The 21,675-nt window shown below is 37.1% G+C and overlaps 1 protein-coding gene across 1 annotated transcript in view; it reads left to right on the top strand.

The window, feature by feature from the left end:
• Positions 1 to 2,405: 2,405 nt before the first annotated feature.
• LOC120770417 (epidermal growth factor receptor) overlaps positions 2,406 to 21,675 on the top strand; it is a 137,724-nt gene continuing 118,454 nt past the window's right edge. The window contains exon 1 of the mRNA XM_040097861.1: positions 2,406 to 4,755. Coding sequence (XP_039953795.1) covers positions 4,620 to 4,755 — 136 coding nt within the window. The 5' untranslated portion in view covers positions 2,406 to 4,619. The remainder of the gene's footprint in view (positions 4,756 to 21,675) is intronic.

Below are 21,675 nucleotides of genomic sequence, written 5' to 3'. Positions count from 1 at the left end.
ACATGCTGGTTAACATAGCCATTTGCACATTGGCACATTTCATTGGACCTACAACAGAGGCACCGAAAAAGCCGATTCGTTCATTAATCCAGTCTTAAATACGATTTAAATTTTTAGGAAAATATCCTGGTATAAATTGCCGAATTACATATGCTAATATATAAATATGTATAACCAACAAAAAAATATATTTTCACGTATTTTAGTACATAGCCTTACTAAAGGCTGTCAACATAGTTTCAGGTTTTTCGAGCACCCTTCGCCTTATGATATAACATAAAACATTAGCTAGATTTTTTGACGTCATATTCATAAGCCCTCGTCTTGCCACCAGTTTTATAGGATCTTCATCTGAGTGACCAAGTACCTCTTTTGCGACCTCTGCGCTATGTCGGTTTCATTCAAGTATTTCGCTTCATACCCAAAACCTTATCGAAAATATGTTGAGTCGATCCATAAGAGATGGCTTGCATTTATTAGTTAAATAGAAACATAGTTCTGAGTTGCAGCTTTTGACTCGGTTAATACATCTTATACACTCGTTTTTAGCACGCCCCTATATATGGGCAGCTCCTTTAGCCGGACAGAAACACGACGATATATTATCCGCATGTACCATATACATATTTCTTTCTTTGTGCTTCAAAAACTTTACTGTAGAGGGCGCCCCGCAAAGAATTAACCGAGTCAAAAACCATGTGTATACAGTGTGTCAGTTTTGAAAGCGCGCACGCATATTTCAATTAAATACATATATATTTAATTATTTTATATATACATATGTATAAGAGATTATTGAGAAGAGAAACATGGGAAATACATTGACACAGCGTACATGTTCTTTTGTGTATCAACATTTCTGACTTTGACATAACATTCTATGACATAGAATAAAACTAGCTTTTATTTTAGAACGGATGGTGTACCGAGTCGTAATATTTTTGCAAAGTTCAGCACAATATTGCAATTATTCATATATGACCGATAGTTCCAATAAGTTTTGTTTGACTCGGATAGTCAATCTTTATATATACAATTCCACAAATTGATAATTTTATTAATAATAGTTTTCTTTTGATATTTTCTTGTTTTAAAATAGCCTGTAGGATATAACGAAACAAACTCAACAAATCACCTTTTATGCCTTGTTGAGCTAGCTAGAAAATAGTACATATAAAAATTCCTTTAACTCAGACTATTCTCATAAGTAAAGAGATAAATAAATAGTTTAAATAATTCACAACTGAATTGTCTTCAATTTTGTATTTCTAACCAAATTTCCTATGCGGAATGTTGAAAAAGGCTTAAGGTGATTCAAAGCTACAAGCCTACGAGTGATAAAAATCCTTCAAAGACGGCCGAGAAATCGTTCTGGACGACTATCCACCTCTTCAACAGATGAAAATATTAATAAGGTGAAGGATATGGTGCTCGGTCAGGCACAGGCCAAAAAGATGGAAATATTTGGATATTTTGGTTAAGAAATGCGTTTTTGCTTGATTCGCCGGATAAAGCTGATTTTTTTTTAAAGGAGTACCGTAAACAGGTTTCTTTGGACATGCTTGTTTGTACGAATTCCGAACGCACGTTCATGGAGAGCATTATAACTGCCGATGAGACATGGGTTTATGTGTTTGACATGTAAACAAGTCAACAATCATCGTAATGGAGGGAAAAAATGAGTCGAAACCAAAAACCAATGAGGAGTTCTATTTGACCGTAGTGAGGAGTTTGCGTTGGAACATCCGTCGAAAATGCCGGATTTGTGGGTGAACAACTCATGGATTCTACACCATAATAATACACCATCGCATCGAGCTACGATTGTGACCGACTTTAAAGTCAAAAACGCAATGAATACCATCGATCAACTACCGTACTCACCAGATTTGGCTCCAAGTGAAGTTTTCTTGTTCCACAAACTGAAATTGCAGCTCCGTGGAACCCGTTTTCAGTCGATCGAAGAGATAAAACAAAACTGAAGTCCTTCCCAAAAAGTGAAAAGTGGAGGACTCAAAAAATTGTTGGTGGGTATTACTTTGAAGGCGAAAAAATAAATATTGATGAATAATTAAATATTTTTCGTCTTATTTATAATTTCCGGGCAGCTTTTTGTCTCAGTACATAAATAAAAAAATAAAATCAACCAGAAAAACACTTAAAAGAAAATGAGTGCAAAACACAAGCATAGCCTTCGCCATCCACGTTCATTTCACACTGAGTAAGTACAATTTCTTCCCCCTTATTCAAAATTCCACTACCAAAACGTTCCACAACAAAAGGCAGCAACACTGTTCTCACATGTTTGTGTTTCATTTTCTGCTCGCGCAGCAGAGCCGCTCTTTGGTCATCGTGCGCGGCCGCTTCTCATTTGTTGTTTGTCTCTCATCGCAGTTGGTAGTTTGTGTTGATTGCGCCGCCGTTTGTTGTCGCTACGCGTTTTCAATAATTTGCTTTCAGCGACTCCTTTTAGCCAAATGCCGTTAGTGCTACACTAATTGCAACGTGCAAAGCGAAATAGCACAAAATAAATTGTAAAACAAGAATAAAATATAAATACATATTTTAATTTTGATATACAAAAACAAACTAGTGCGATAGAAGTTGAAGAAAGTGGTGAAAATAAACACGAAAATCATAGTAATTTATAGCGGTAACCGATCGCGTTCACCTGCGCCAGCAGAAGCTATCGCTCATTAGCTGCTTTCGCCGTCTTTCGGCGCAATCCTGTCATTTACGAAGATTTGTGTGTTTTTGTACATAAATACTTTGTTGTTTGAGGTATTGTTTTTTCGTTGTTGGGAATAATTATTTTGTTTTTGGGAATAATTGAATATTTGCAAGCAAGAAAACAGACGAACTGCATTGTTTGGCTTAACTAAATAAGAAGGTGAGAAATGCAGAACGAGTGCAAAGCAAGTTACAAAACAAATTGAAAAGTAATACTCAGTGTTTATTAATAATTTCGCAGTCATACGCGGTGTTATAAAAATTAATTATCAACTGCTGCAAAACATACGCGCTGATATACAGATAAAAAAGTGAACGGTATTAGGTACAGTGTGAAGAGTTGAGGCAGCTTTTGCAGCCGACTGTTGGCAGTGCGAAACCAAACGCTCGACGGCCTGATTGCTGTCGCCAATGGCAACAAAAAACAATAACACTTCTTTATTATAAATAAAAAAAAGTAAATAGTTGAAAACAGTAAAGAAATTAAGTGTGCTCAACAAGTGTAACAAACGAGTCAATGCGCACCCTCAACACACTTGGCCTAAAAGCGGCTAAATAAACGACTTTACATTGTTTGCGCATATGATCATATACATACGTGCATTCTCATACACATACATATGTGTATATATATATGTTTATGTGTGCGTAGTATATACAAACTCGAAGCGATCGCGCAATAGAACGGAAACGGAAATTTGAGTTCCTTCCAAAGTGCTGCTGGTGTGTAAGGGAATTTTCGAACGATTCCTGAAAATAAACAAAGACGAGTGATTTCACGAACACTACGCGCATTTATGGACGAATTTTATATTGTAAAATATTTTGCTGCATTTTACGTTTCTGCGATCGCTGTTACTCACCACCGACTTGTTTTGGCAGGCGCCGAACTGGTTTACTCCATTAAACTACGCAGAGAACTGCCCTCAAACAGTTTCATTCACAGAAAACCTGCAAATCACAACAAAACTAAAACAACAACAAGACTGTGTGATCAACACGCCGATAAATGCTAATTGGTAAGCTGTCACACCTTGGCTTTTGTTGGGTAGAGCCCTTGATGTCTGTATGTACAGTAGCTGCCAAAATAAATGGTTCGCTGCAATGCCAATACATTGCCAGTTAAAATAAATACGACGTATAAATCAGCAACAACAAAATAAAGTGTAAAGAAAACTAAAAATAAATATTTAAATAACTTCGAATAACAAATCGGCCAATGTACGCGCTTATAGTAATGCAACATGTGGCAATATGCTGATCTTGGCTTTATCGCCGTCATTCTAGCATCGCGCTCGTTTCCCTCCCCGTCGTCGTCTTGGTCGCCGTGCGCGTCGGTTTTGTTTTCCTTCGAGTCGTCAAATGACAAGAGTCGCGTATGCGTCCCGGTCCTCCGCGCCTAGTTTGTGCTTGCGAATCAGACGTTCCGCTGGATCGATCAGCGCTAGCAAAATTTAGCAACAACTACAACAAAAGCAACGTAAATTAACAACAAACACTGCAATTAGTCGTACATAGAGAGCTGCGCCGTTATCGTTGTCGTCTGGTCGCGGCGCTACGCTTGATCGAGCCACGCAAGGCAAGAAATTGAGCCCAGTTCTTTGTTGGCAGCAAAACGTAAATAAAAATACAACATAAATATAAATATAATAATAATAAAATGCAGTGAATTTGAACGCACTGAGTGCAACGAATAAGAAATATTTCGCGAAGTTTATATGAAATTGTGTCTATAAAATATTTGATCAAGCGAAAAAATATTAATAAAAGCCTTTGGGGTTTAAAAATTGTGTGTGTTTGTGTAAAGCATACAGTGCAAAGCTTTGAATAAAAAAAATATTTTCCTTAGATAAAATAAAAGTCGCGCAATTCCATCCTCTCCGTACGAAATGCAGATAAACGCAGCGCAACACTCTCACAGCCACGTGATCATGTGGCTGACACTGGGATTATTCCTTTTGATTGCTGTTCCAGCCAGCGAGGGATCCATCACTGCTGGTTATGTCGATCATGGCGATATGAAAGGTGAGTGCGGGTGTGGTTGAATAGATACATACATATCAGTTAGAACAAAATAAGCAAAATATGAAACTTGGCATATTGTCTATCAAAGAGACGATTTGGATAAATATTTATAAACGTTATAAAAGGAAATGTATGTGTATCTGATAAAGAAACCTCAACTGTGGGAGCGTACTCATAGAGAATCTAAAAATCATGTGGAGCTTAGGAACAAGAATAAGTAAACCTTAAGAAGCAATGAGCTTTGTAGTTAAATTTTAGTTTTATGATCCTTTTCTTGGCCTACAGATGCGTTTTATATCCCAAGCAGGGTATATGTTATGTTTGACACGAATATCAAACCTTTAAAAAAACATAAATGATCAGCATAATGAGCAGAGTTGATTTTGTCATGTTCTTCGGTCCGTTCGTCTTTCCAATTGTATATACGCGAATTAGTCACTCACTTCTTGAGGTATTGATTTGAAATCTTGTACATTTCCTGTTCTTCCCAACAAACTGCTCGGTTCTTGGAATTGACGATATCGGACCACTATAGGATATGGCGGCCCTTTAAACTGATCGATTAAACCCAAGTCCTTGTATGAAACACTTTTTATTTGACAAGATATCTTCACGAAATTTGACATATATTATCGTCAGAAGTAACACCACGTCGAATATATTGGTCAAATTGGATCACTATTGCATATAGCTGTGATACAAACTGGTGATCAAGATCAAGTTCTTGTATGAAAGACTTTTTTATTTGACAAAATGTCATCATGAAATATTATTGTTGTAACAAGTATCCGATCCTGTTAGGATGGTAAGAATTAGATAAATTGTCGTCGACGTCATCCAACGATAGGCCCAAGAATGCTATTCGACGGGGTCGGACCAAAGGGAGAGGGATGTGAGATGAGTGAGGTTAGTGGGGCATGCAAAGAGGTGGCCAGTGTCATGCGGATGCTCATTGCGCGCATATATCAGATATGTCGGAGTCCATTCTGGATAAGTAAGAGTTTAAACTCCACTGACACAAGCCACCTGTACTGTAGGAGGTTAAACTCCTACTTATCCAGAATGAAGCTGCGTAAGGATCACTCCTGTTTCTCGCGGCAACTCGAGCTCTTCGTCTACAATGGGTGGTGGTAAGACTCCAAATACGCCACTCACTGTCAGGGAGTCGGTGAAGGTGTTAATGGCTCCACTGTGAATGACTGTTAGTGCTTGTCGGAAGCTAGTTGCATCTGAAGTCTGGTCGACGTATTGTTTGAAGTCATCGACGTCGTTGATTGATGATCCTAAGAGGCGGTTCCGCTCCAAGCAGGTGACTACAGAAATGATTTCTTCAAAACCACCCCAGCGGGAACTGCTTGGTGAGGTGTTCATTATAGTCCTTAACTGGGAGCATACGGGCCTCACATCGCAGGTGTTCGAAAGAGGCATCCCATCGTAGTTCGGAGTGCAATGTTTTGACAAGTCTGGAGCTTACTCGTCTGCCTTTCACTGCATCTTGGCAATTTCCACAACAGCCGGTTCTACGCAATGTCCTTTATTTTATCCGACCAAGTGCTGTTATTTCGGAGATCTAACCCCGTTTGGATCGGTAAGTCATGAAATATTGTCTAACGAAACGCTACAATCTTCGAACAGGGAATATCGAACTTCTATAGCATATAGCTGCCATACAAACTGAAAGATCAAACTTAAGGCAAATGTCTTTTTATGCCCTTTTATGGGGTAAGAAATACATCTGTGAAGTGTATTATACATATATAGCTAAAAGCGCAGGCAAAGTTTTTATTGTTGTAATGTAAAGTCTGAAAAGCGTGAACTACAAGTATATTTTTTTTTTAAGAAAAACTAGTTTTAATAAAAATATTGCCGATCTTGCGGGCTCCCTTTGAACTTTTATTCGATATTTACTTCTCCTAAGCTTCTTAGTGATAAGTTTCGATAATGTTTTACAACCGAAGAAACAGCCAAATTATAATACATAGCTCAATTTATCATTACACAGTACACACTTTATTACAAGCCCAGTTATTACAAATCTCTAGTGAACATACTTAAGTATTTCAATCCAAATTGTTTCCGTTCAAATCAAATTTCTTACTAATTGTAAAACTCATTAACTATACGTGAGTGCACGGTGTGAGATCCTTGCAACACACCCAAATCTGCTGCAGCATGCATGCAGCAAAAATGTAATATTTCTGATCATTCCACTGTAATATTACTATACCTAAATTGTTGCATGCCTCACATGCCTTGCGATTGCGTGATTTCTCTAAACACTTCCGTATCTCTGAGCATCATCAACGGCGTTTGGACAAATTGGAGGAAACCCGAACAACCCAATTTATGGATTTGTGTATCTTCAACTAAATCACCGTTTTTATTGGAGAACCATGCACCTACATATGGTGCATACATACGCAACTGATTGAGCGTTTCGCCCGACAGTCGATGCAGATGAGCGACAGGCGGTTGCAGACATGCATGCAGGCTTTCTTCTAGTTACGAAAATTCATCATTAAGATCAACAGATCAGCAGATCATCGGATAAAAACTCAAGCTGTGAAAGGAAAATCTCACAATAGAAACAAAATCACGATGTGAGCAATCTCCTTTGGGTAAAAAAATGAATTTTAAGAAAAATATCGATCTCGAAAAATACGAAATATCATAATGGCAAGGGTAAGGCATCTGTTCCACCAACAATCTGCTGCGTTTACCTTTGCTTTGTTACGCTCCTTTTATTGCCATGTTATGGCTCACCTGTGGCAGCAGCAGCAAAATACACACGAAAGGAATAGAGGGAGGACGATCGCAACTGCTTTCAAAAACCAATAACAATGTAAATAGCAACCACCTTCAATGTCCGTACATTTGTTTCAACGTATGTGTGTTTGTTTGTATGTGCGCAAGGGTCCGCTGATTCCCCCTTCGTGCGCAGGTATGATTTACCTGTTCGGTGTACAAATTCTGGATTTTCTGTGCACATTGCCACATACAGGTAGTTATTGACAGCGTTGTTGTTGTATTTCTTTACTCACAGCGTACAGGATAATCGGCATTTTCACATTTGCTTTTTACTTCTTCAATCTTTTTTCCGACTCATTTATGTGTATTTGCATTTTACTTTGTGGTCATTCGCCGGCTCGTTGATTTTCTATTTTTTTTTGTTGGCTTTGTAAATGTGTGGGCTCATTCATGACTGCCTTGACTTGGGTTTTGAGCTCTATGGGCATTTGTATATATACTAGTTATTTACTATGGGCATTTCTTTGAATGTGTTTGCACACACATACACACGCGCATGGCTTGAAAGGAAAGTGCAAGGTAATTCATTATGTCGCTTGAAGTCCGCTGCCAACTGGATATTTATTCATTCATAGATCGCCACTTGTAGTCAACTTGTTTATTTAGTATTCCGCTCTCTATTTCGGACGCTCTTCGTGTTGTACTGTGGAGCCTCGGTTTGGGTTTTAGCGAATTTTAGTTTCAGGGAAATAAAAATAAGGAGTAGAAATGGGAAAAATATTGATTTTCAAAAACATAAAAAAATTTAGGTACACTTGGTAGTGGGAAAATCAGTATTATAACAAATTTATATTTCTCTAATAAATAATTATGATCCAAAAATAATGAAAACCAAAATTGCCTTTGATATGTACATATATAGCCGAAGAAACTACCTACTCGGTTTTTGAGATATCGATCTGAAAATTTGCACACGTTCTTTTCTCCTCAATAAGCTGCTTTCTTGTTGGAACCATCGATATCGGACCACTATGTGACGTAGTTGCCATACAAATTGATTGTTCAAAATCAAGTATTTATATGGATAACTTTTTTATTTGCTAAGATATCTTCACGCAATTTGGAACAAATTATTACCTAATACAGTGCTATAATATGTGAAGAAATTTTCCAGATCGGCTCACTATAGCATATAGCTGTCATACAAACCGACCCTTAAAAATTAAGTTCTTGTATGAAAAACTTGTTTAGTTAGTAAGATATCTGTCCATGCTTTGGCACAAGTTATTGTATAAAGCTGCGCTATAATCTCCAAATAAATTGTTCCAATCGGATTACTATAGCATATAGCTGCAGTACAAACTGACCGATCAAAATTATGTTCTTGTAGGACAAACTTGCTTATTTTACGAGATATCTCCACGAAATTTGGCATGAGTTGTTGACTGATACAACTCTATAATATTTGAACAAATCATCTAGATCGGATTGCTATAATATATAGCTGCAGTACAAACTGACCGATCAAAATTAAGTTCTTGTAGGACAAACTTACTTATTTGACGAGATATCTCCAGGAAATTTGGCATAAATTACGGCCTGAGAGAACAATATAATCTCCAAACAAATTGATCTGACCAAACTAATATAGCATATAGCTACCATACAAACTGATTGATCAAAATGAAGACAAACATTTTTTTGCACTTTTTTGATATATGAAATGCTGCTGTGAAGGGTTAACTACTGTTTTTTCTTGTTTTTTAATATATTGAATAAATTTTTCTAATTAATAAATTTTTTTCGAAAAAAATCAAGTCCGTTAAGATTAAACATGACACTCTTGGTCGTAGTTCGTTGGCTGATATGAAAGAAATTACTACCGACAACTATTGGTTATAAATCAAATTAGTCACATTACGAAGTATAACTGATTTGGTTTAAATAGCATATATGTATATACATATAAATACACACATATATACTAAATATATATAATCTTATAGGTCACCTTGCAATGACTCCTTTTTAGTCAATACAACCTGGAGACAGTAATATTAATAAATAATATTAAAGTCCAGTATTTAGGTACATTTTCTATATGTTTTTAGCCATGTCCATGTCGAGCTTATCATTCGTCTACATATTAAGTAAATGCATGATAACACTGTTTACTTTTTATATGATACTTAAGTGAACACTTTTGTTGTTGCTCCCTCAACTGTTTTATTGGCCTCGTCAAGAGTTCGCGCCGTGAGTCAGCGCCAACAAGCAAGAAAGAAACTAAAAGCAGTAAGCAAACAGTTAGCAAGAAAGGAGAGAACAAACCAAGCGACAACAAAGCTTCGTCTATATATATTTTAGCACAAAAGTAGACATATTTGCGAGGTGCCTTAGTGCTGCCGACATAGATTTCACTTGCAACCTCTGCTGGCCCACCATATGATCTCGAGCGATATTCGAGTGGCGAAGTCAAAAACATAGCAGCACACATCGGAGAAAGCCACCTACTTGCCGTGGCGGCAGCGCGCTCGTATTTATGTACAAAGTAAGCTACTTATTGCGCTCATTAGGGTCGTCAGCGCTAACGTGACGCCGCGGCGGTTGCAGAATCAGTTCAGCTGCTGGGCGACCGATCGTTTGCACTCTTCATAAATTTTGCAAAAGCAAAGCAAAAAGGAAAAACGAAAACAACCAACCGGCTGTAGTGACAGCACCTGCCCTGTGCTGTTGTTGTTGCTAAGTTTCATTCTGTTGTCACTGTGTTCGCATCTCACGGTTCACCTGCCGCGCCGCTGCCGTAGCAGCATGCAACACGATCGCTTTGCAATACACTCACGTACACGTCTGCCCCGTATGCGTTTGTTAGCTTTGTGTGTGTGTGTGTGCATTTATACTTTTGCAAGACTACTTAGTCAAGCTGCAAACGCATTTAGGCTACACTCTGCCGCATGTTGCAGTTGCATTGCGCCACCTGTGGCATGCTACATTCGTGTAATGTCATATGTAAGTAGTTGCAGTGTAGCCACCCCGCAGCCGTGGCACTGCCACCTTCGCTGTAGCACGGTCTTTGCACGACGCCTCTCGCTTTTTGGGCGAACTTTGCATAGTCGGACGGACGGACGGTCGGTTGTTCGATCGCTTGAGTGCTTCGCTCAGCTGGCTTTTGACTTGAGAGTGCCTCGCCACTGCTGGTAGCTTGATCCGTTAAGGCATTGTTACCACTTATTGAGCGGTTGTTGTTGATACAAGCCATGCAACGAAACCCGTTCTTACAAATAAAAACGTATAAAATTTTATGTTTGGTTGTGGCTTTTCGTAAATCATCGCTGAAAGCGTTTCGCAACAATAACAACACGCGACATTTAATAGACGATAAGACGTGACCAACAATTAGTTATTTATTTATATACTATGCAAAAGCTTTGATCAACTGTTATCAAAATTTGTAGTAAAAATTGTCGGTTAGAAAAATTCACGTAGCAATCTAGCCGCGAACATAGTTATAAATAAATAGAAATCAATTCATTAATTTTGCATTAAATCGAAAGTTTTATTTAACATAGTTAGAATTATTCGACTTTGTATATGAAACATACAATGTCAGCCTCGAAATCCAACACAGAATATCTTTTGTAATCAGATGCGAGTTAAGATTATGTCCGTTATTCGAAGATGACCGCTTTGTCTTGTCGTTGTTATTAGTGATCCATTTTTTTCACCAGTAACCATTCGCTTCAGAACTGATTTTGTTGCGATTCAGTAACGCTTCCTTGATGAAAATTCGTTGTATGAGGTTTTTTGGGTTAACTCGAGACTCACTCATCGAATTTGTTTTTATATCTTCTTTAAGTGGTACCTAAATAATCAAAGAAGATCCGACGTTTTCGAGCCAATTTTGTTCAGCAATGAGTGATTTCTGGCTCACAGTATATGTATGTAAACAAGCAAAATTGCCGCATTTGGGACGAGGAGCAACCTAAAGACATTCAAGAGCTTCCATTTCATCTAGGAAAAACAACGGTTTAGTGTGGTTTGTGGGCCAATGAAATCATCGGTCTATATTTCTTCTACAATGATGCCGGCGTATCTGATGTCTGGAGTTAAAGTTCGTGATCTCGGCGACATTTGGTTTCAATAAGACGGCGCCACTTCCGATGTATCGCATCAAACAATGGAATTATTGAGAGAACACTTCGTTGAGCAGATAATTTCACATTTTGAGCCAGTATATTGACCACCAAGATCATGTGATATAACACCGTTCGACTTTTAACAGTGGGGATATGTAAAGTCTAAGGTCTATTCAGACAATCCCTCTTCGATTCAGGATTCAGTTACTCCTTTCAACTAAGGATTTACTAAAAAATAAGTAAGGTTCTCAAAACCGAAGTTAGCTATAAACGGTTTATGAGAAGCCAGACTGGATACAACTATGTCTGCAGATTCATTTCCAGAAAAAAAAACATTTCTTAAAAGATCTTTAAAATTCTAATGAAACTTGACAGGTGCATAAACTGTCTACTCATTCCTATAGCTGGATTTGAGTGAGCTAAAAAGAACAAATAAACAGTGACAGTTATTTTTCGATATTATCGAATTTTGAGTACTTTTCTAAAATATATCAAATTACTGTGTGAAGAACCGCTGCTAAACTCTATCAATGGCTAATGCGCCCAAGCTAATGTACTGAAGACTGTCGAGTTTTCATATTATGGCAATAATGCAATGAAACTCTAAGGAATGTGTAAACCAAGATTTATCAGTTGCAAAATGTGCATTTCTAGCAATAAAACAAATGCATAGATAGTTTTGGGTTATTTAGCGACAGCAATAAATATATTTCTTTGGCACGTCCGTCTCTGTCTATGCTCTAGCGTTTTGGACTACTTGCAATTAATGCAATCTGATCGCCAGTCATTTACTGTAAAATGTGAAGAAGAAGTGAAGAAACTGAAATACTTTTCGTAATAAGCACTCGAAGTGTCAGCAGCTGATGACAGCTTCAGCAAAGTGGTCACTTCAAATGACTTGCGGTGTGCACTTGTGCCCATTCCAAGTAATTTTTTTTTACAAGAAACTGACTTCGTTGGCCAGCAGGTACACGTACCCTGATTGCTCTTTTTTCCACTTCATAACCATGCGGTGGTGTCCTTTTTCTGATTTTTTCTGATTTTTACTCCAGCTGCTCTCCTTTTGGTGAAGAGTCGCCGGCAAAATGGCAAAATTTCTGGTAGCACTTAGCAACGCAATGCGAAGGTGTATGAGAATTATGAAAGATATCCAATTTCATTTCATATTTTCGGGTGAGGAGCGCAAAGCAATAAGTGCCAGGTCAGCAAGCCTGCGCTCAAATAAGTATGCTTCTTCGCTACGCTGCCTGTCTGTGATTTACATACACACTGCTGTATGTTTGTCACTTCGCTGCGCTGCGCTGTGTCCTTTTTGCAGGCGGATGTCTTGTCAACAATGAGACATCGTCCTGTTTTCTTCCTATCGGAGCGATTGTTTTTCTTTCGCCTTAAAAAATATGTCTGCCACATTTAGGTCTGCTATAAGCGCAGTTAGTCAGTGCGCTGGAATGCAGCACAGACCGGTAAATAGCGTCTTGTCGTACTTAGTATACCGGAATGCGTGTCGTTTCAAATTATGCTTGCGCCACTTAAAAATCATGTTTCCTGCGTTGAAGTGCGCCTGAAGTGTCTGTGGCAAGAGGAAACAGAAAAAACAACGCGCATGCTTGGGAACAGAGGGAGGAAAGCGAAGTACTTGGGTATGTTGCATCAATTCTATTGAAAATATCCATACAGGCATGCACTCCAGCGCATGTTCGGTTTATTTGTTGTTGTTTCTGGAATTTCTTGGCTGTCTCCCCGTTCAATCGAATTATGATAAATAATTAAAAATCCGTAGATAGCGCTGTGGCAAGCGCTCACCAACAGAAATCTTGAAATCTGCGAAACTCATTTCAAAACAAAAATCTGCCGCCACATATAAACAAATATGTAAACGTTGAGATTTTCTCGAAAAATCAAAAAAGCAAAATTTTTACGCTCCATTTGCAGATTGGTACCATTTGTCTTCCCATTTTACCCCAATTGCTTTCAACACGTTTCGTTTTTTACGCTAAACACCCTCCCCAACGTCCACACAGATGCTGATCTATCAGTAATAGCACTTTTACAAAAACAAACAATTTGCTGGCGATCAACAAAGAAACTGAAATCGTATTCGCACAAATTAAACAATAGCGTAAAGAGAGAAGTAAGAAATAATAATAATTAAAAAACTACAACAACAATGACAAGGCACTACAAATAAGGCAAATGAAAGATACGTGAGAAACATGTGCATACATATACCATATACAGAGACATATGGTATATATGAGGACTTTTATTTTCGTAGCATCTTCAGCGCTACCATCAACCGCACTTCATCTTTGAGCACACCAACGCCAATCGGAGATCGGTTGCAGCTGGCGCTGCGGCTGAACGAATTGAGCACAAGTAGCCCAGTGAAGTGAAATGTTCTGAAGAACTTTAAGAAATAGATGACTTTTGAAAATTCGTAGAAAGAAGCAGACAAATTTTAAGTGGCACACCTGGTGGGAAATTTGCTTTTATAAATTTTCTGAAACAAAACGTTTCTGAAAAAACTGAACATTTTAAGTCGATATCTCAAATTGTCTTTACATGGGTTTCCTCGGGTAAAAAACAGTATTTTTTCAACAATTTGTTTGTCATATAAAAATAAAATATTTTATTAGAATATTGTATTGTTACAAACAAACACTTTTAAAAAAGAAATTTTGAAATTTGTGGAAAAAAATATTTTAAACTCGGCCATTGTGACGCCATTTCCGGTGACCCCTCGGAAAAAAGATGCGCCCGCATTGACAGTATACCTCCTTAGGATCATCTTAAGTCAAAAAATATGTGTATTAGTTAAAACCTTAACTTAGAACTTGAACGAAAGCAAAAAAACTGAAAATTAAATTTTTGGCAAACATTTTTACAAAAAAATTAACATTTCAGTGGATTCAAATTTTCAAGTTGTTGTAATTGAAAAAAAAAAATCTTACATTCAAGTCTTTAAAAATTGTATTTTAGAGACATGTGCAAAATTTCGGAAAGATCGGTTGGGTAGTGCTCGAGAAATCTTGCCAACCGACTTCAAAAACACAGTTTCGAGAGAAACGCGTATAAAGACAAGATCTCAAGGCTATATCTCCGAAACGATTACTTGGATCAACTTGAAAATTTAGGACAATATTCTAGAGGTGGATATTTACGGCAATAAACAGAGAACGTTAGATGATTACTTGGACGCAAATAATCTGATCACTATCAAATTTTTGTTACAAGCTCTGTATTTAGTTCTTCGTACAATGCCTACCAGTGTTTTGAAAAAAACATAAATAAAAATTGTCGTGCCAAGCCGACCAAGATTTTGGTTAAAATTCAACATTTTTCAAAAACGCTGCTAATTTGTAAATTTTTGATTGCTTTTTCTACCGTGGGTCTTCCAGTAAAGAATTTTTTACATGCTTCGGTTTCATCCAAGGAAAAGGTCGAAAATACTGCAGCAGCCGCGGACCATACTAGACCTCTTAAAAGCCAGTTGTTCATTAGAAACTAGCGCTCCGGACATTTGGAGCCGCAGTGAAATTTAAATTGTTTGTATAAGTGTGTAATTCGAACCATTATGTTCTATATGAAAGGAATTTTCCCAATAAATACTACATGAACTATCTCTCGCCGAATTGATGGATATAAATCTTAAGTCCGTCAACGAATTCTATATATTTTCAAAGCAAAGAGATTTTTTGAGTTTGGAGAAAGACAAATTTTTGCATAAATGAGAACTGAGATGCTACAAATGAGATCCGCATTGTCATTGAAACAATGTTCATTTCATATCAGACCCCGCAAATATAATAATACTTCTTCGCAATATATAGATATATTTTTATAAATATGCACAATAGTGATCGCCATATGATCATTTATTCAAAAATCAGATTTTCCAGAACCCGATTTATGGTTTACTGGGCAGTATATTGAAATACATACTTGCGCTGTAGTCAACACTGGCGGCAATACGCAGCCACGCACACTCCCAAAAGCTTCTCCTACAAATATGATGCTTCTTTCGATTCTGCGGCTGAGTGATCGTGTGAACGTCTTGCGTCCCCGTCGCCAGCCGGTACACATACAAAATCAAGAAGCCATAAATTGTTCATGCCGAACGCATATGCTTACGAACCTATTGACCAATCGCAGCGGATCGTCTGCGGTATGGAGATCAATGCAAGTGCGCTGCAGCATTGGCGAACACGATCATTAGCATTAGATATGCATATTATCTAACTAATATATACATACATACGCAGATATACATATATTTATAGCGTTATGCATACGAATGCGAAGAGTTCTTCTAAAAAATGTGGCGCTGACAAAGCATGTGTTGGCGTTGAAACACACATACACACATGCGCTCTCATATAGACGCTGCCAGCAGCTGATTTGTGGGCCACTTGAGAACGCCAGTGGTCGGCTTCAATTGAGTGCACGATCTCTGCCAGCCAACCAAAGTCAGCAAACATGCACACATGCACACCGATAAGGTGCGGTAGTGTGCGTGTGTGAATTAATGTGAGTGTATGCATGCTCTGCAGCACAGCTGTGATGTGTTCTGAGCACATGTCTGTCTGAATTTGCGAATTTTTATCAATTGAAATAAATTAAAATATTTATACAAATATCTTCGAACAATGTTGTGTATGTGTGTGTATATATTCAATTGTTATTGTTGTTGTTGCAAAGCTGGTATGCAAATAATTTTTATATTGGAATGCATAAATATGTTAATGATATTTTATTACTTAATACTGCTAAGCTCGCATGTGTGGCATGTTCGAATGCACTTTGTATATATGTATGTATGTATGTTTAGGGTGAATACAGCGAATTAATAAACGTATACGAGTATAATTAAGAAAAAAATTGAAATTTACTTGCTCACGTATTTCATTGTCCTCGTATCAAGAGCTCGAATTATCTTCAGCAAATTAGAAGTATTCTGTAATATATTTTTGTTATAAGTACAAAATATATTCTATTTACATTCACTTTATTCGCTTACATTTTCCACCATGTACTTTTATCTGTGTACATTCATAATAGATATTTTAACACCCTTTTGTTCCTTTCATGCTTTGTTACTTGTTGTTTTTGCATAATACATATGTGCCTTTCCCTTATGACCTTTGGTTATTTGTCACTTCTCTGATTTTTCCATGGAAAACAAGGTTTGTGTTCTATAATTATGAATTGTAATAGAACAAGCTTAGCTTTGTGTTGACTTCAACTGCATTAGCGGAATAGTAAGTGATATGTATATACTTACATTCGCACGTTCATGATTTTCTATACATGATTTTCTAAGGGCAGATATGGAAGATATGCTTCATTAACGATATCGAAAGGTTTGAGTCAGCAACCGATTTCAACATAATACTCAGCTTGAAAGATATAAATTCCCTTTTTTAAATTGAAAGAAAATTTTTGTGACAAATTTTATCAAGCAAGAGGTTCTAAGATCGTATATGTACATACATATGTATATGTAACTTGCAACCCAAATACTTTCCATATATAGCATGTCAATTGAATCATAACCCCGGCCTACCATTGTATGTGCACATATATTTAACCGTGAGTATTTATCCGCTATTCATACAAAACAGGTCAATTGAAAAGTCTCCGACCTACCATGGTAAAACTATTTTTTTTTTATTAAACATAGTTCCCTTGAAGAGTGATTATAGCGACTCTCCAGCTTTTCGATACCATTTTTGTAGTACGATCTGCCCTTCGCTTCAAAATAAGCCTTAGTTTCGAGGATCATCGCTTCATTCGACGAAAATTTCTTCCCAGCTTGCTTTTTTTTGATTTTTTTGAGATCTGAGAACAGGAAATATTCACTGGGGGTCAGATTTGCAGAATGCAGTGGATGCGAAAGCAATTCGTAGCCCGATTCATGAGTTATTGCCAATGTTTTCACTGACTTGTGACCCGGTGCATTGTCTTGGTGAAACAGCACTTTATTTTTCTTCAAATGCGGCCATTTTTGGAGATTTCATGCTTTAAATAACGTTATGTAATAGTCGTTGTGTACGGGGACCTTTTTCGAGGAAGTCAATAAAAATTATTCCATGCGCTTCCCAAAATACAAACGCAATAACCTTACCAGCCGATTGTTGAGTTTTTCCACGCTTTGAAGCAGGTTCTTCGTGTGCTTGGCTTCAACAGTATTTTTCCTCTTCAAAAAGCAATATTTTATCAACATATAAAATTCCTTTTAATCAGTTTTTTCCCACAATAACAAAAGCTGCTTCACTCAAAATCATATACATACATACATATGTAATTCACAAACTAATTATACGACAGCTGTCTAATTTATACATGAGGCTTTTGAGGGCTAGGGCTAACTAAAAATCACATGAATTTAATTCTGATAATTTATGTTATATCTCAAATTAATCGTTTTCAAACTTCCAATTTCCATCGCTATTGATGAAAGTTGTGAACTAAAGAAGTAAAACCGTTTCCTCAAACTCCAGTCAGCTTCCTGTCTAGATTCTTAAGCAAGGAACCAAGAGACAAAAATATTAACATAAACATCTAAATTTTAAACTCCAAAAATACATATTTACATACTTATGGCTATTAGCATAGAGTAAATTTTGGAAGCTTCTTGGCCATTACTGTGTCTACGCCAATAAAAAAGAAGAAAGTATGGAAGGAAACTGTCGTTAGCATAATTAGAATGTTTTAAAAACTAAAAAAAGAGAGCGCGTCTCTATCTCAGCATTGATTTTATTAACTCATTGATTACAACAACAAAGAATACACAACGATTAATCTTTAATTAGTTCTATCTGCTAATATCTTCAAATTTTCCATAATTTATGCATCACTCTTTGATAGGCACTTCCTCCATTTGTTTTCGTTGGAAAGCAGAAATCAAAAGCAGGCTTAAAAAGCAAAAACAAAATTTTCAAAATTATAAAACAAAAACAAAATGTTAAACCGCACGTTATACACCGATAATAATCAAATAAAGCGTATCGAAATCGAAAAACGCCGAATTGTGTGTCGAATTCGATTGGCGCTGATGCAACAGATAAATGTGAACCGCGCCATAACGCAACACCAACAACAACCAAGCCGAATTACGTGCGCCAAGTGCGCGAGTATTATCAAACGCGCTGAGAAAAAGCCGAAAACGACGAAAAACCGAAAGAAACGAGAGAGTTGTGCTATTGCGCTTCATTGCATTGAAATCGAGTTCAATAATAAATTTTTAATTGTTATTAATTTGATGTGAACTCGCTTCTGAACGGCGCAGGAGCTGTTATAGAGGTTTACTATATATACGGTATATGTATGTATGTATGTTTATGTCCACTCGCATTTCAGTATTTCGCTCACTTGTCAGCTTGTTAGCTTGTTTGAATGCTTTTTTCTTGTTTTCTGTTTTTAAACATTTTGTTAGATACTTTCAACCGGTTTCGTTTCTCATGATTTCCCATGATTCACAGTCACCATCATCATCATCACAATCCTCATCATTATCAGCATCATGTGATTATGATTATATTTCATTGATGTTGATAAAGAGGCTGTTGCTGACAGTTTTGCTTTTGTTCTGTGTTGCCGGTGTTAGTTAGCTAGGCTTATGAGTTAGCTAGTTAGTTAGCTGGTTGACTGCTAGTAAACGTATGTATGTAAATATAGATGTACTATATTCTCAGATATATTTAGCTAAACAAACGACTTCCTACCGGTGGGCCTATAATTGCTTGGCTGTTAAGCAAGCTACGTTGCAAATAGGTCTTAGTTGTCACCGTAAGTTGGGTTTCGAGTGATTTATTCTAGCATTTGTAGCCTCCTTTCGTTGTAAGTGAAGCAAAATCAGGCCTCTTTATACCTTGAATAAGATATATTAAGTTTAAGTAATACGCAAAAGAAAAGTCGGAGAACCTATAAAGTATATGTTGGGTAGTCGAAAAGGTCGCTTCGTATTTCTAATCAAACTTCAACTTCATTGACCGAAATAAATGGTAGTCAGATGGTGAAAAGCCCGGGATATATGGTAGATGCACCCCGCCAAGCTCTCCTAGTTTTTGCCGAGTCATCAAAGATGTGTGTGATCTATCGTTGTCCTGATGGAAGACGAAACCCTTAATGTTGATCAGTTCCGGCCATTATTTTCGATTACTTGCCTTTATCAGTTATCAGTTGTTAACAGTAATATGTAGAATCAATCGTTCGACCAGGCTGGAGCGCCTAATGGTGGATGATTACTTTCCAGTCCCACCAAACACTCAGCATAACTTTTCGAGGCGTCAATTCTGGTTTTGCCACCATTTGTTAAGCTTCCCCACGCATAGACCATGATCTTTTTCGCACAATATTGTCATTTTGATCCACTTTTCGTCTCCTATTATCGTTCGCTTCAAAAATGGTTCGATGTCATTTCGCTTCAGCAAATAAAACTGATACAGCATCGTCTCCGATAACTTCACAAATCACAGCTGTAACTTTTTTTCAACTTCCCTGAATTTAATTTTTTTTTGGTTAAATGAAGCTATTGATCTCCCCTTTCCAATATTTTATGGCATGACTCAATATGATTAGTAGCACTTGAGATATACCACTGCAACATCTATTGACAAAATACGAAAAAACTTTCTCGACTACACAATATATGTATAAATGATCAGCGTGATCTGCTGAATCGATTTAGCTATGCGTCTCTCTGTATATGAGAGAACTAGTTCCTCAGTTTTTGAAAAAGCGATCTGAAATTTTCATTCAATTCGGAACTGCCATTATCGAGCCACTATATCATATATCAATTTCTTGTATGGGAAACCTTTTTGTTCGTGCAATTTCGGTATTCTTTTCTAAATGAGAAGCTCTGTATTATATATGTATTTAGTTTTAGTTTTCTAACTACTTTATTATTAATTGCTGTTCTGCAACACATTTATTATTTTGTATAGTTTTTATTGTCAAATTTATTTTCACTTATTTAGTTGCATTCGCAGGAAGTGTGTTCCATTAATTTTTATATGCGCTTACTCGTCGCAATAAATTTGATATGACATGCAATTATTTTAAGTAAAACGTCATACTAAAATATAGAGAACAAATTCATTAAAACAACCCACCCATGCTATCGTCTAGAACACATACATACACCCGCACTTATTCAACGACAAAGTCACTGAAATGCCTGCTACCCACGGTGCGGAGGATCAGCACACGTGTTGCACTAACGAACATGAAATTTCACGGGCACACGTGCTAACATTGTCATTTATTTCAAGTTTTAACTGAACTGTGTTAAATTTTAGTATGCTGTGAGCACACATATATGATCTAGAATCAAAAATTCCGCCGTTGGGATCGCACCTTCTTTACGCGCTTGAAATATTACGTGCGTGATATGATCGTTGTTGCCACGGTGAACGCCACGAAACAAAACTGTTGCGCTTGTTATGCAATGCTTCACTGAGTTTTGAGTTCGGGCTTAGTATCCAAGTGATCACCCCTTGTTGCTCAGAGTTTTCGTAATATATTTTTCATAGCAATATTTGTTATTTATATTTTGGGGAGTTTATAGGTTACTGGAATTGCAGTATGGTTTTCAGATTGCCGAGAAATGTTATTCAAAAGTGTTTTCTAAAATTATAGAACGATTTTTAATGTTATTGAGAGAAATAGTTCGTCGTTTTGTTGTTGTTGTTTTTTTTAGAGAGAACTGAGCACAAAAGCTCTACAAATTTTGTCAAGGCAAAAATTAACGAAAAGGTTTGAATTTACCTTCCGATGGTCAACTGTCTTTGGACGGAGCATATAAAAGAAATGGATTTAGACAAATTTATGACTTTATAAGGATGAAATACAATATTTCACTACGACGGCAGAGCGACAGACAATACGAGTGGTGAGTTCCTAAACTGTGCGCTCAAAGTTAGTCAACTAGTTAAGTTTCTTTGCGACTGCGAGATGCTTCTTTCCTAGAGTAGAGCGCAAGAGATCTACTGAACTATGTAGTTGCCTTAAGCAAAGCTCATTTTATTGCAATCGT

This window comes from Bactrocera tryoni, chromosome 3, assembly GCF_016617805.1.
Source record: "Bactrocera tryoni isolate S06 chromosome 3, CSIRO_BtryS06_freeze2, whole genome shotgun sequence".
In the NCBI taxonomy this organism is placed as follows: domain Eukaryota; kingdom Metazoa; phylum Arthropoda; class Insecta; order Diptera; family Tephritidae; genus Bactrocera; species Bactrocera tryoni.
The sequence above is the reverse complement of the archived record's forward strand: the minus strand, read 5'-3'. Positions and strand labels throughout refer to the sequence as shown.